This window comes from Hyaena hyaena, unplaced genomic scaffold (genome assembly GCF_003009895.1).
Source record: "Hyaena hyaena isolate Hyena2069 unplaced genomic scaffold, ASM300989v1 scaffold_215, whole genome shotgun sequence".
Taxonomy (NCBI): Eukaryota; Metazoa; Chordata; class Mammalia; order Carnivora; family Hyaenidae; genus Hyaena; species Hyaena hyaena.
Window position 1 is genome coordinate 1,052,539 of NW_024080846.1, and position 15,380 is coordinate 1,067,918.

The window sequence follows — 15,380 nt, forward strand, 5'->3', positions numbered from 1 at the left end:
CTTTAAAAATTAATTAATTTTTTTAGTTTCATGGTGGTAAAACACACCTAACATAAAATTGACTGTTTCACCAGGTTTGACTATCCAGTTCTGTGGCATTAAGTGCATTCATGTTTTTGTGTCACCGTCACCACCATGGTCTCCAGAACTTTTGCACCTTCGCCAGTTGAAGCTGTGTTCCCATTAGACTTCAACTCCCCATTCTCCTCTTCTCCCAGCCCCTGGCAACCGCCTTTCTACACCATTTTATTTTCAAAGGGTGTTTACAGCCTTTATTCTCTTATGTGAAGATAAGAGGCATTTCTTTGACATTGAGAAAAAGTAACCTTATGAGGAGCCCATTCAATCGCCCACTGCAGTGAAGTGACTCCTGGACACTGTGACCCAGACCCACCATGCAGTGATCGAACTGGATGGGGAAGGGAACGTCGCAGGTACTCTGGAGTGCTGAGAGCTTCGGTGAAGCATACTCTCAAGCATTCACTGAAGTTTGGGGGGGGGGGGGGGCGGAGCTTTGAAAAGGCAGATTCTGGAACATTGAGTCTGCCACTAATTCATCAGCAAGTTTAGGGAGCTGCAACTTTTTCCTGCCCAGCTGCTGGTGCTTCCTTCCCCAGGCAAGCTCTGTCGAGTGTGGGGGAGGGGAAACTCTCCGAGGGGCCGTGTAGGGGGGCGGGGTGGGGGCAGGGCTGTACATTCTTTTCTTTAAGGAACCTGACCGGACTTTAAGGTCAGAGCACAGCAGAGTGGGAGCTGCAGGGTTACCTCTTTGCTGTTGATTCATCTCACTGTCCTCCTCCCCCAGCCTTAATGATCTTTCCATTACAGAACCCAGACCAGGAAGTGCATGACAGGTCGCAGCTGCAGACACATGGCTGGGAGGCCTGGGCTCCTGGCCAGTGGTGGGAGGGTCTGAGCTCTCTTTCCAGCAGTGGGACCCTGCACACACACACACTTGCACACTTGAGCTAGTTCAGTGGAAGGTGTTCTGTGTTGTAACAATTGGTGGCCAGTGTACTTGTGCTTTGAGTCAGGACTTGATTTTTAATAAAGGTAGGAGAAGACCACCACCTGAGTGTCCAGATCCCCTTTGTGGTCCTTACTGGGTTTGGGGTTCTTTCGGGGGTGGGGGGAGATCCATCATTGAGCAGAGGCCCTTTAGCTCCTTTTCCCTAAATAGGACCCATCTAATGCAGCTTTAGAAGCCTCTCAGATGTCCATTAGGCATGGTATTAATACCTCCAAAATTGATAGTTTTCCTCTATGATTCTATCACAATGCAAGGTTCAGAACCTCTTTGGGGGCACAGTTTAGCTGCAAGAGCATGGGCTTTACAAACACACAGCCCTGGGTGCAAATCTTAATGAGCAGAGAGCCTCCTCCATCTGACCATCTTCATTGGGGATGGCTCCTTCCACATGCAAGTTTGCTCAGGAAATGTTAATTTACCCTCAACTTGGGGGGGGGGCAGTTGTCACACAGGAGTTTCTGTCTCCACCGCCAGCTGTGTTGTTGGCTTTCTTCCCTGAATCTGCCAAGGCCAGATTCCTCTGGTGCCAAATGTGAACCCTGGTGACACCAACTTCTAGGAACTGTGGGCTTAGCCGGCCCTTCCCCGTAGCTGCGGGCACCTCCCTTTGCTCTGTGCTTCCTGCGCGTCTTAGGTGAACTTGCCTCAGAGCAGGTCTTTCTTCCTGGTAAGGTGGGCGAGACAGAAGCACTGCGTACTGGCAGTCACTTTGGGAAATGGGGATAAGAAGAGATTTCTTCGCGGCTCCATCCGCAGTGTGTCAGTAAACATTTGGCGAGAGAGCTTTTGCTGGCGGAGAGGAAAAAGGGAAGTTTCTTTTAAAACAGCTCTTGGGCGCATTCCTTTGTTAATCACTTAATTATGGTCCTTCTCCCCAACTGGAGAGTGCTTTGCCCGCTGTGGGAGGTAGGGGGGACGTGGGGCAGGGCGACTGATGGGGGGCACAGTCCCCAGGAGGGGGGAAAAAAAACACAGGTGCGAGGAGGCGCCACAGAGAACCCGGCCCGCGGGCTTGAACCCTGGACTCCATCCTTACGCTTATCGGGTTTGGAAGTTTACACAGACCTGTCTGGGCTCCGGGCGCTTTCGGCCGGGGTCTCCCGAGCGGGCCCCTGTGTGCCTGGGCCTCCTGCTGCCCAGCTACCCGGGAGCTGTTTTGGGGGGTCTTGGGGCAGGCGCAAGGCCCCGCGCTGAGGCTTTGGGCAGCGCAGGCGTCTCTGCACTAAATTACAGTGACGAGGTGGGACACACAAAAGACCGAAATCTTTTTTTAATAAAAACAAAACAAAACTCCGGCCCCAAGCCCCTGGGCTGCTGAATGGCGATGGCTTCCTGTCAGGATTAGCCGGGCCGCCTGGGCCTGTGTGCACTGCCTTTCTCCTCAGGAAATACCTTTAGTAAGCCCCGGTGGGGTCCCCATGGCAACGCGCAAGGGGACCTGCTGACAGAGGCCATTCAGCCCGCCATTGTTCCTCGGCCCCTTTGTCGGGAGCTGTATTGCTGCCCCTCTGGCAAACACAGCAGTTTGCACCGTTTTGTCAGGCTGAATGTGGAGTTTTTACATTTTAATGGGTTCTTCTGGCAGTGGCCCATTTGCATGCAAAATGTTCCCTAGTACTTCTTTCCCTTTTTTTTCTATTAAAAAAAAAAAAAACCTACACTCCAAATCCCCTGGGTCGGGGGACTGGTGAATGCAGCGGGATCAGGGTGTCCGACCCTGCTAATTGATTTGGTGTTCTGCCTCCCCTATCGCACATGCCTGTGCTCCCCATTTCCGCAGCTTTCCCTGGGTGTTGGGGACACCGTGGGCTCCAGGCATTCTCCTGTATCTTTAGGGCTTCCTGTCTGTAGCCCGGCTTGTACAAGGAGGAAAGTCGTTCCCCGAGATTTCAGTGAGATCCCCGCTCCGGCCTGGCCTTGCCAGACTAAAGTAAGTTTTCAGTTCCATTTCAAAGCCAAAATAACGTAATAAAAAACCTCTGCAGAGGGCTCCCGGAGCCCCGCCGCGCTGTTCTGTGTTCCTTTTAAGTTGCCTTCAAAGCCACCCCGAGTTCCTCCCCCACCCACAATTGCCCCCTCATTTATCTCTGGGGAGTTTGTGCCAAGACTGTAAACATTCCTGGACCACCAGTTCCCCCATGTTACCGAAGAGAATGGGCTGTTCTCTCCCGATTTTCTTAACTCAGAAATCCAAAATCAAAAGGATTTCATAGGGATGACAGCAATCACCACCCCGAGACCACAGGCCTGGACTTTGTTAAGGGCCGGTTATCCTTTGGGATGTAGGGTGTAGATGACGCCACTGGTCACCACAGAGGGTAGAGAAGATGAGTGTTTATGGACCGATAAGCAAGCAGCATGAATAAGTCCAAGAGAAAGTCATGAAAAGCTGTGAGTCCTGGAAAGGCACATTAAGAATAGCATGAAGACGAGTTGGGGGTGTCTCATAAGAGTGAGTCTTAAAGTCTTAGAGGAGTGAGGGAGAGAACAGAAGAAACAGGCATTTTAGGAGAAGGCAAACATAAGAGGGCCAGGGAGGGCAGTGGCTTGGCCGAAGATGCTGGGAGATTGGACAGCTGAGGTTGGGGTCTGTGGTTGAGGGGCTCCAGATCATGGAGAAGGAGGAAGTAAACCGAGGTCCTATGGAGTGTGAGGGAATGGAACGCAGGGTGCCTGTGTAGAGAGGTCAGGGCTGGAGGGCCGGGGCGGTCGGATGTGTGACCAGGAGAGCTGGCCCTTTTGCCTGATGTTCTTAATCTTCACAGCGGAGTCGGGCAGGGGTCATCAGAGGTCATCAGCTCAGCTGTAAACTGTCAGAGGTGAGGGGCTTAGGGCAAGAGAAGGTGTCAGGTGACTGATCCAGAATTGAGCCAGAGACACAGCGAGGGCGGGACTGTGCTGTCCGCCAGTGGTCAGAGCTGCAGTAAGTACCTCTAGTGGGTCACCTGTCACTGCCTCGAGTGCTGGGTGAAAAGTGTGACACTGCAGGGGGCCCAGGCCCTGGCAGACCCAGCATCAAGTGCTGATCCCTGTTTTGTGATTTTGAGAGAAGTCCCTCAATCTCTCTCTCTCCTCTCTCTCTCCTTTTTGTGTGTGTGTGTTTAGATGGGAAAGAACACCAATAACATGAACATGAATAAACATGCCTTTTGAAGTATCAAGTACCATACCAAAATAGGGTATTATTCTTAGTCCTGAGCCTGCCCCCACACCCTCATTTCCTCACTTGGCCAAACGTGCACATTCATACCTGTTCAGCTTTAAAAGCTAGATGTGCATGGATGGGAAAATGTGTTTATAAGTTAAAAAGCCCTAAAGTATAAGGTAGAGGTGGTGAGTGGCAAGGAATAAGAAGACAGGAAAAGGTCAAAGCAACTTCAGAAGCTCATACAAGGAGGTGGGAGACATGGGTGCCGTTAGGATCGGGGGCTCAACGAAAGGGGTTTCAGTCACTTCTCAAAAGTCAGAGATTGCAAAAGCAAAGTGAGGGTAGAGGCTACTTTTCAAAGTGATAGACCTAGGCTCTGGACATGTGTGGCCTCTGGAGAGGTAGACCACCCGGGTTTGAATCCCAGCTTGGCCACTTATTAGCTAGGTGGGCTGTCTTGGACAAATACTGAATCTCTTTGTGCCTCAGTGTCCCCTCTGTAAAACGAGGGTTATAATGGTACCTACTTCAGAGGGTTGGGGTGATTAAATGTGCTTGGCATGTAGGGAGCTTCTGCATCCATAGGGTAGAGATCATAATAGTACCTACCTTATAAGGGATTGGATGAGAATCTGGGCTAGAAGCTTTCACAATATATCGGATACAGTCAGCACGCTGTAAATATGGCCAGTATTAATTAGCATGACCGTTTTCAGCATTGTTTTACGATCCCAAGATAATATAGGGAAAAGTACATAGTAAATTGCAAAGTGCTATGCAAATATGTTGTTATTCTTCACCGGGTTCATGTTAAGTGGTGGAGTTTGGACATGGATAACTCAAACCAAATTGGCTGTTACGGGATCAGGGCTGGTGAAGTGGCATTTCAAAATACATTGTCAGGTATGTTTGTCCATGCGGCAGGAAAGGTCTGCAGGGAAATGTGTTCCCTGGGACTTCTTTAGTGCTTCTGTTTTATCTATTCCCCACCTCACAGGTTGGAATCATTATTTTTTGCTATTTTCTGCCATGAACCTCTGGTACAAGCAGGCCATACATTCTAGCCTTGTCTCCTACCCTCCTTCATCTCCAGGCACAACCCTACTTGTAAGCATCCCATCCTTTTCTGCACCCCTGCCCCCAGAGTTTATACTCCCAATCTTAATTCTTTTTTTTTTTTTTCCTCTACGCTTATTTATTTTGAGAGAGAGGGAGAGAGAGAGAATCCCAAGCAGGCTCTGAGCTGTCAGTGCACAGCCCAGCACAGGGCTTAAACTCATGAACTGTGAGATCATGACCTAAGCCAAAAATTAAGAGTCTGATGTTTGACTGTTTAACTAACTGAGCCACCCAGGTGCCCCTCCCCATCTAAGTTCTTTTTTTTTTTTTTTATGTTTTTATTTATTTTTGAGAGAAAGAGACAGAGTGTGAGCAAGGGAGGGGCAGAGAGAAGGGAGAATCCAAAGCAGGCTCCAGGCTCTGAGCTGTCAGCGCAGCTACCATTATGTCCAGCCTGTGCTGTGAACACTGCTGTCTGCTCTGACCGCCAATACTTTTTTTTTTTTAAGTTCTGCTGGATTCTCATGTTCTCCAGGTGTCTCATGTTGCAATATAAAATGCCTTATCGTGTCAAGGCGTTGTGTAAATCTTGCCCTGGTTAGAGCAAGGCATGGGTCTGCTCCTTTGTTTCATCCATGCCTTCTCCTTGCACAGTAACCAGGGCTCACAGAAGTGCCCGGTGACAGCTATTTTGAAGAAAGCTCCCTATCTTCTTGGATTTTTGGGAACTAGGGTCTCGTCTTTTCATAAAAATGACAAAGTTTGTATGGCTTTGGGTCTTTTCAGGGGCTCCATTTCCCCGCCCTGCACAGCGCCTGCCCATAGCCGGCAGAAGACTCAGATTTAGAATCAAGAACTTGGATCTGATCTGATGTGCCCAGGGCAGAGCTGCCTGCTGGAAGACAGTGGCAGATTTCCGGCCAGTTGTGTCACGAGCAAAATGGTACATCCTCTTAGCTTGTTGGGAATTACAAAGCCCTGGTATTTTGGGAGAAATATAGGAAGGGATGGGACTCCGGTGGGCTCCATTAACATTAATCATGTTCCTAGACCTGAGAGCACAATGGGAAACACTGCGCCCCCTTTCTAGCTGGTCCCCTGAGGTTAATGAAAATGTGTGGGTCCCTGATCTGCTCCTACTTTTCCCTGGAGGATAGAGAGGCTCTGTTAGAGAAGTATGATGGGATTGATGATTGTAGGACTCCCTTTCACTCTCACTGAAGCAGGTACTGGATCCAGCCTGCACAGCCTTCCACGGTACACCTACCGTCCGCACTGTCCCAGGAACCTGCCTCAGGACCAGAAGCCTCAGTCTCACATACAGGCAACCAAGGAGGAGCCTTTGTTCGCTCCCGTTTTCTAAAGAATTGGCCAAGGTGTTGGCAGTCTTACTCCTCTAGGGATATTCAAGTCAAGCCCTAACCCTAACCTTAACCTTCCCGCTCCCAGTGATGAGAATAGTGACCCCGTGATGTGAGCATCAGAACACATCACCCTAGAGAGCCTGTAAGAGTGAATGTCGTAATCCGATTCACAGCCAGACACTTTTCAGCCTCAGCCTAGGTCATCACAGAATCCAGATACCAAATATCCTCCAGCCTCTGTTTCCCACCTGATCTCTCGGAAACAACAAGAGGCAGAAAGCAGGTGTTCTGGCTTGTCACTTCCCTCACAGCACCCCCATTCCGATTAACCAGGTTCTCCAAGTGTTAGAATGTAGGTTTCAAGTGGCCAAGCAATACACTCAGCTTTCTTTTCTTCGTCTTTCATGGCCAGCCCAATGAAGGTGTCCTCTCCTTTCTTGCTACCTGACACCCAACAACAAATATAGCCCTGGCCCGCTGGTCTTGACCAGAAAATAGCCAGATCAGAGGAGATGGAGCACAGATACAAGGGCCTTTCCCAGGAAGGACATAAATGGAGGACACTAGAAAAACCAAACGGAGAATAGAGAGTAGTGACTGAACTGTTACAGGCTGCCAGTGAGCAGTGATGCCCTCACATCAGACACCATACATAGGCCTGGACCACTATTGAGGGCGGTGATGCAGACAGGCAGGGTCCAGTCATCCAGCAAGTGCTTGGTTACCTTTCTGTCACCTCCTAGAAGAAAGTGGCATTATCCCTGCTTTAAAAATAGAGAAATTGACACACATCCAAGAGCACTATTAGCCATGAAGAAAAAAATCCACTCTAACCCAAGAGCCGTAGGCTGATTTTGGGCCATAGGCTAAATTCAGTTCAAGACCTATTGGATATTTTTGGTTTGTGACATTGTTAGGCACTCTGGAAAAATTATAATAAGCAGTTCTGCTCTGAATTGCTTTCTGTTTCTTAGGAGAGGAAGACAGGGACACCTGTGACTCTTAGGAAACAGCATATCCAGGTGTCCATCAACCAATGAATGGGTAAATAAAATGTGGTATATCCATACAGTGGAGTGTTACTTGGCCATTAAAAGTAGTGAGACATGGGAACGCCTGGGTGGCTCAGTTGGTTAAGTGTCCGACTTCAGCCCAGGTCATGATCTCATGGTTCATGGGTTCGAGCCCCGTGTCAGGCTCTGTGCTGACAGCCAGCTCAGAGCCTGGAACCTGCTTCAGATTTGTGTCTCCCTCTCTCTCTGACCCTCCCCTGCTCACGCTGTCTCTCTCTCAGGGAAAAAAACAAAACAAAACAAAAACATTAAAAAAAAGTAGTAAGACATGTTACCACATAGAAGAACCTTGAAAAGCATTATGCTAAATGGAAGAGCTGTCACAGACCACTCATATGAAATATCCAGTATAAGCACATCTATAGAGAAAGTATCAAGCTTCCCAGACTGAGGAAAGGGGTAGGAGATGGAATGTGACTGCCAGTGGGTATGGGGTTTGTTTTGGAGGTGATAAAAATATTCTGAAGTTAGGGGTGCCTGGGTGGCCCAGTCCGTTAACCGTCTGACTCCTGTTTTCAACGCAGGTCATGATCTCTCAGTTTGTGAGTTTGAGCCCCGCCATTGGGCTCTTTGCTGTCAGTGTGCAGCCTGCTTAGGATTCTCTCCCTCTCCCTCTCTCTCTGCCCCTCCCCAGCTTGGGGTCTCTCTCTCTCTCTCTCTCTCAAAATAAAGAAATAAACTTAAAACAAAAAAATTTTTTTTTTTAATTTCTGAAGTTAAATTGTGGGGCCACCTGGGTGGCTCAGTCAGTTAAATGTCTGACTTCAGCTCAGGCCATGATCTCATGTGGTTCATGAGTTCAAGCCTGGACAGCATCACACTCCATGCTGACAATGTAGAGCCTGCTTGGGATCCTCTCACTCTGCCCCTCTCTCTGGCCCTCCCCTGCTCTTACCCCACCCTCCCCCCACTGCTAAATAAAATAAATAAATGAACTTTAAAGTTTGATTGTGGTGATGGTTGCATAACTGTGAATATACTAAAAAAAATCAAACTGTATACCCTAAATGGGTGAATTTTAGGGTATGTGAATATATCTCAATAAAGATGGTTTAAAAGAAACAAGATGGTATGTGATCAAGTGTGAATTTGTGTGGTTTGTATAGACAGTTTTACAGACAGTTGGGGTGGCAACAGTAGGGACAAGAGAGGGCTTCCTGGCTGGCTTTGATGGTGCGCTTTGAGCAGTGTGGGCTGGGAGGGCTACAGAATCACATTGCTGTCTTGAGCAGAAGTTAAGTTGTTGTTGTTGTTTTTTAATGTTTTTATTTCTGAGAGAGAGAGAGAGAGAGTGTGAGCAGGGGAGGGTCAGAGAGAGAGGGAGACACAGAATCTGAAACAAGCTCCAGGCTCTGAGCTGTCAGCACAGAGCCCAACGCAGGGCTCGAACCCACGAACCGTGAGATCATGACCTGAACCAAAGTCAGTTGCTTAACCGACTGAGCCACCCATGCGCCCCCAGCAGAAGTTAAGTTTTATTGTGAAAGAAGAATGTGAGAGAACAGCCAGCCTTGAAGTGGAAGGTAGGGAGAAGGCTGCATGGAGAGGTGGGAACAGATTGTCAGTGAGCCTTGAAGGGCAAGCAAGGATTTTGATTTTATCCTATACACGGTACAGGATCTTGGTCAGGAGAATAAAGGGACAAAACTCCAGGGGCAAAGAAAAGAAAGGTGGTCCTTGAAGCTAGCTAGCTAGTTATTTATTTATTTAACAGATTGCTTCAGTCTTCTTCTTTTTTTTTTTTTTAATGTATTTATTCTGGAGACGGGCACCTGGGTGGCCCATTCAGTTAAGCATCCACCTTCAGCTCAGGTCATGATCTCATGGTTCATGGGTTTGAGCCCCGCATCAGGCTCTGTGCTGACAGCTCAGAGCCTGGGGCCTACTTCGGGTTCTGTGTCTCCTTCTCTCTCTGCCTACTACTCCTGCTCTGTCTCTCTCTCTCAAAAATAAACATTAAAAAGAAATATTTAAAAATTATATTTATTCTAGAGAGAGAGAGAGAGAGAGAATCAATCCCAAGCAGGCTCCGTGCTGTCATTGTGACCCTGGGATCATGACCTGAGCTGAACTCAAGAGCTGGACACCTAACCACCGAGCCCGAGGCTTTTTACATATGTTGTAGAACTTTTCTTTGCACATCCTGGTTGGAGCAAGCAGGAACTTAGGACTCCAAGCTAGAATAAGCCAGAGCTGGTCTCAGCAGGGCCAGTGTCCCTTTGCTGCTTTCTCTTGGGGAAATGCCCATGTTCTTCTCACTCCCTTTTTGTCCCCAGGACCTATCAAAATAGGCTGTGATGCCAGAGGCTAAGAATTCGAGTTTACCAAGTTTACTGTTTGACCAACGGCTTGTACAGAATCACAAGCTGCAAAATATTTAATCAGTGGGGTCACTGGAGGGAACAGAGATTTGATCAATAGGGGTGTCTGCTGTTTTCCTTAAGGATCAAGTCTGAACTGCTTTTCTTCTACCTTTTGGCAAGACCACAATCCATTAAAAATGGAAACCGTAACTTTTTTTTTAAGACCCACAAAAGCTTATTTTTAATCAGTTATGTGGTTTGCTCACCTTTGTGGGGTTTTTCTTGACCTGATTCACTAAAATATAAATGCTTGCTAGCCTAGCGGCTTCCAAACCCTTTTGAAGCAGCACCCCCACCTTCAATGACTCAGTATTTACCCACTATTTAAGACAGCCCTTGGGTTGAAGAAGGTCAGGGACCGCCGCCTTGGCCCCTCTGAGGAAAGCGGCTGTTAGTCCCTGGTGCCATCTGACGTCCAGGACGCTCATTTCTTCATTTGTAAGCTTTGGCATCTGGGTAGCACTTCAGAAGGAGTGCGTTACAGTGAGGGCAGTGAAGGGGAAAAGGGAGGTTAGGAAGGAAGACTGTGAGGAAACCATGCATCATCCAACAAGCGTTTGTTGGGCAACTCTTGTGTGCCAAGCACTGTACTGGGTGTTGGGGATTTAAAAGTAAATACAGTGTGTCCCCACCCTCAGAACTCAACCCAGGAAAGGGGACAGTCCTTCAGGGAGACGAGTGCAGCGGGAGAGCACCTGACCCAGACTGGGAGGCAGAAGAGTCTTTGAGGCAAAGTCCCCAGCCAGGCAGAGAACTGGACAGCAGCTAAGAGCCAGGCAGGGCACGGGGCCTGACGGACAATAGGGTGCGGGGACGGGAGAGGGTGTTCCAAAGGTGGGCACTTGCGGGACCTGCAAGGAGCCCCGGCTGAGCCTCCGATGGTTAACCAGGGGTGAGAAAGAAGGCTCCCAGGGCGGTGGAGACACAGGTCAGGTGGTGGTTGTGAGCTGGATCAGGTGCCCTTTTTGGTGGGGCATGGACAGTGAGCAGAAGATGCCAGGAGGGAGCACAACTGAACATCCCGGAAGGAAGCAGAAACTGCATTTCCCCCCTAGTTAGTAAAGGAGGGATGCTCAAGAGCGGGTCCCGGTCAGGGATGGTGGACTCTGGGTGTGCCTGGCTTGAGGCCGCCCTTGTCAGTGTGGGTGCCCGGTTGCTGGTTGTGAATGGGTGAACAAGTTGCATCAGATTTGTGAGTCGTGGGGCACGCGGGATCCAGGGAAAGAACGTGAGGGGGCGTGGGTGTGTGTGACCGTGTGTTGAGGGAGGGGAGGTGGGAGGGCTGGAGAGGAGGAGCCCTGTGGTAGGATGAGGAGAAAGGAGCTTTGTGTGCAAGGGCTTCTGCAGCCAGAGCAAGTGTGGGCTTGGTGGCAGCTGCAGGCCTCCGTTCCTAATATAGTCAAAAGCCCTGAATCCTCTGGCCCGACACCTGTTAGCCAGAGGTTCCCCTGAGCTGACCTCTCCTTGGGCTGCCTCTCCCACATATGCATCTTACGCATCTGACTCTGTGAGGCCAGACCCCTCCCTGCTGAGTCACTTGAACCGAGGGCCCCTATTGACAAATTGCCTTCTCTCAACTTGAGGGGGCGGTGCTGCTGGAGTTTTGAGGGACAGAGTTTGCTCAGCTGTTTCTAGAGAGAGGGGTGAGGCTGGCCTGGCCAAAAAGAAACAGGGTGTCCTCCTGGGAAGTGGCCATCCTTGGCAGAGAACTGAGTGTGTGGGGCGGGGGGGCAGTCTGGACACAACGAAGCCCTGGGGGAGGCTGGCCTCCGCCCCCCTTGGATGGAGTGAAATGAACCATCAACTGCTTAATGCTGCTGTGGCTGCTTCCTGGCTTTGCCTCTTTCTTCTTTTGACCTTTGGGGACGTGAGGTATAGAAGAAGAGGTGGGGTTCCAGGTAGCCAGCCGTTTCCCACTGACGCCTATTCTGGTTCTCGCCTCCCGGCTCTGTAGCCCCTGAGATGTTGCTGCTCAGTGCGGCTAGCTAGCCTAATTCCCTTTGTCTCTCCCCCTCTCACTTCTCCCCCTCTTCCTGCCCCATCCCTTGGTCCCCCTTCCCGGCCCCTGTGGGTGGCTGCAGCCCAGCCCTGGGGAGCCCCTGTGGAAGTGGAGTCCTTCCTGGTCCACCCTGGTGACCTGCTGCAGCTTCGCTGTCGGCTGCGGGACGATGTCCAGAGCATCAACTGGCTGCGGGACGGGGTGCAGCTGGTGGAGAGCAACCGTACCCGCATCACGGGGGAGGAGGTGGAGGTGCGGGACTCGGTGCCTGCCGACTCCGGCCTCTACGCCTGTGTGACCAGCAGCCCCTCAGGCAGCGACACCACCTACTTCTCCGTCAATGTCTCAGGTTGGTAGCAAAGCCTGCCCTCCCCCTCTCCCTGGACCCACCCCTCCAACCCTCTCTGCTAGTTTCAGGGGGAGGTGAACCTCCTCCCCTTCGTGATCTGCCCCCACTCTGCTTCCGAAACTGCTGCCCACTAACATTGCTCCCTGCCCGCCGCGTGGCTTAGCTCTCAGCGGGGTGACCAGGTGGGGCAGGCCTCAGGTCAGAGATCCTCAGCCTCCAGGGGCTGCCTCAAGTGACTGCTGATACACTTAGGTCAGTAAGACACTGACTGTTTTCCGCCACAGCTTGCCCAGACCTCCAGGTGCTACCTGGGGCTTGGCCGGCATCCATTCTGTCATTCCCTTGCCATTCGGACTTGGTACTTGGCTTAGGGGTTAGAGCCCCAGAACACGTGGTGAGGTAGGTCCCTACTGTGATGGAAAAGGATCCAGGCGCACCGCCATACTCACAGGCTTCATGGAAAACATCTGTCTTCCAGCTCCTTGAGCTGTATTAAGGGCAGCCAGGGAACCCGAGAGTTCTGGGTCTTTGGGAAACTGACACTTTTAGAACATGAGTTTTACAAAACTCTAGGGTTAAACAAAGAGGAGCTGAAATTTTCTTGATGCCATTTGTGCATTCTGGGGGGAGGGCCGGGCATCTCCTCCCCTTCAAGCATTATTTAGAACCTGCCCCCGGCTGAAGGACTTGCCTCCTTTCTTTCCCTCCAGACCCCCAAAAGCACTAGGAAGGACTAGAAAAAGATCTGGCATGAACTGGTGACCACACGTGTCTCAAGCCTTTTAAAAGGGTTGGATTCTTGGGGAGAAGTGTCGGCAGCTGCGGACTGTGTGGTGGACTCCCTATCTGCTCTGGCCAAGAAAGGCAGCCCCCAGACCTTAGCAGATACAAGCTAGGAGAATTCCAGCTGTGAGTTGTTCAGCCTCATGGCTTTAAAAGTAGCATCTGGCCACAGCGTGCCTAGATCTGTCTGGGTTTTGGAAGAAGAATGCACACAGATTCCCCTGGCTGCTAGTTCTGAGACCCAGCACATCTGGCTGGTACTGAGTTGGTACAGTCCAAGGGGACCCGCTGCCCCTGATGGAACTGGCCAGTATCAAGGCTTCTGGACAGAAAGGGGCACTCGTTGGGCTGGGGAAGGCAGGGGACAGGCAGTTCCTAAATAACCATTTCTGTCCCACAGAGAGACTGTCACTAAGGGTGGAATGGGACTGGGGGGTCCAGATGCCTTCGTTCTGTAACTGGACTGGCCTTTATGTTCATGGCTGACTGTTGATATGGATGGAAATCTGGTGAGCCCCTTTCCCTCTAAGGGACCTCAGTGCCCCCTTCTTCCCATAGATGCTCTCCCCTCCTCGGAGGACGACGATGATGATGATGACTCCTCTTCAGAGGAGAAAGAGACAGATAACACCAAACCAAACCGTATGCGTGAGACACTGTTTCCTATCTTACTGCCCTTCGGGCCGGGCCTTGGGTTTGAGTGGGAAGGGGGAGGCTCCGGTGATTGTTAGGAGAAGGGGAGGAAAGGGCATATAGAGTCATGGGATCCCTTGGGCGCCCTGATTAGTGTGGGCATTGCTCACAGGTGTTGGCCAGGTAGGCGGGGACACCTCCAGGTCCTGGCCTGGGCCCCTGCTCCTGAACCTGACTGGCCCCTTGCCTGTCTCTCTTGGCTTTCCCTGGGTAGCCGTGGCTCCATACTGGACATCCCCAGAAAAGATGGAAAAGAAATTGCACGCGGTGCCAGCTGCCAAGACTGTGAAGTTCAAGTGTCCTTCCAGTGGAACTCCTAACCCCACACTACGCTGGTTGAAAAATGGCAAGGAATTCAAACCTGACCACAGGATCGGAGGCTATAAGGTACGTGTGTGTGTGTGTGTGTGTGTGTGTGTGTGTGTGTGTGTGTGTGTGTGTAAGTTAATGTAAGATGAATGAAAAATCTACATAGAAAATCCTTATTATGTGCCATTAATAGTTTGAAGTAATGCTTTGTAACTGTAAATATGTGTACTTTAGAAAAATTCCAAATATAAAAACTTCAAATGAAGTTTTAAAATCTTTTTAGTCTTTTTTCTTACATGTATGGTTTTTACATAGTTCATCGCAGTATGTGTAGAATTTCTTTCCCTTGTTAACGTTATAGCACGTGTCTTTAGCCATGTGTTTCAGAGATAATTTTTCATGGCTGCATAGTATTTCATTATTAAAATGTCCCATAATTTAATAACCTGCTTTGTGATACTCGTTATTTTCTGGTTTTTCACTCTTATGAACTATGTTATAGTGAATATCTTTGTACGTAAATCTTTGTCAGTGTTTTAAAATGTTCTTCCCTAAGACATATTGCTAGAAGTGAAGTTTACTAGACCAAAGTATAAGCGTTTTTTAAGCCCTTGATGCATATGTCCCATTACCTTTTTTTACCCCTGGTAATTAGGTGACTTTAATCTCTTTTATTACATGAACATTTCTTTTTTTAAAAAAAGTTTTATTTATTTATTTTGAGAGAGAGAGTGCAAGTGCACGAATGGGGGAGGGGCAGAGAGAGAATCCCAAGCAGGGTCTCCACCATAAGCGCAGGGCCAGTTGTAGGGCTTGAACTCACGAACCCGTGAGATCATAACTGGAGCCAAAATCAAGAGTTGGACACTCAGCCAGCTGAGCCACCCACCCAGGTGGCCCTGTACAGACATCTCTTGAGCACATGTCTTTCCAGAAGGTGTACTGGACAAGCAGAGTTCCAAGTACAATAAGAAGATGTAAATTTTTTTTTAAATATTTTTATTTATAGGAGAGAGAGAGAGAGAGACAGCGTGAGCAGGGGAGGGTTAGAGAGAGAGGGAGTCACAGACTGAAACAGGCTCCAGGCTCTGAGCTGGCAGTCAGCACAGAGCCCGACACGGGGCTCGAACCCACAAACTGCGAGATCATGACCTAAGCGAAAGTCGGACGCTTAACCAACTAAGCCACCCAGGCGCCCCAGAAGATGTAA

The 15,380-nt window shown here is 49.8% G+C and overlaps 1 protein-coding gene across 7 annotated transcripts in view; it reads left to right on the plus strand.

Moving 5' to 3' along the window:
* FGFR1 (fibroblast growth factor receptor 1) overlaps positions 1-15,380 on the plus strand; it is a 50,473-nt gene that overhangs the window by 22,184 nt on the left and 12,909 nt on the right. For 2 of the 7 annotated variants that reach the window (XM_039242529.1, XM_039242527.1), the window contains 3 exons: positions 12,119-12,385; positions 13,727-13,816; positions 14,076-14,248. In XM_039242529.1, the coding sequence (XP_039098460.1) occupies positions 12,119-12,385; positions 13,727-13,816; positions 14,076-14,248 (530 nt within the window). The remainder of the gene's footprint in view (positions 1-12,118; positions 12,386-13,726; positions 13,817-14,075; positions 14,249-15,380) is intronic. The other 5 variants (XM_039242530.1, XM_039242528.1, XM_039242532.1 and 2 more) reach the window with 3 other exon arrangements.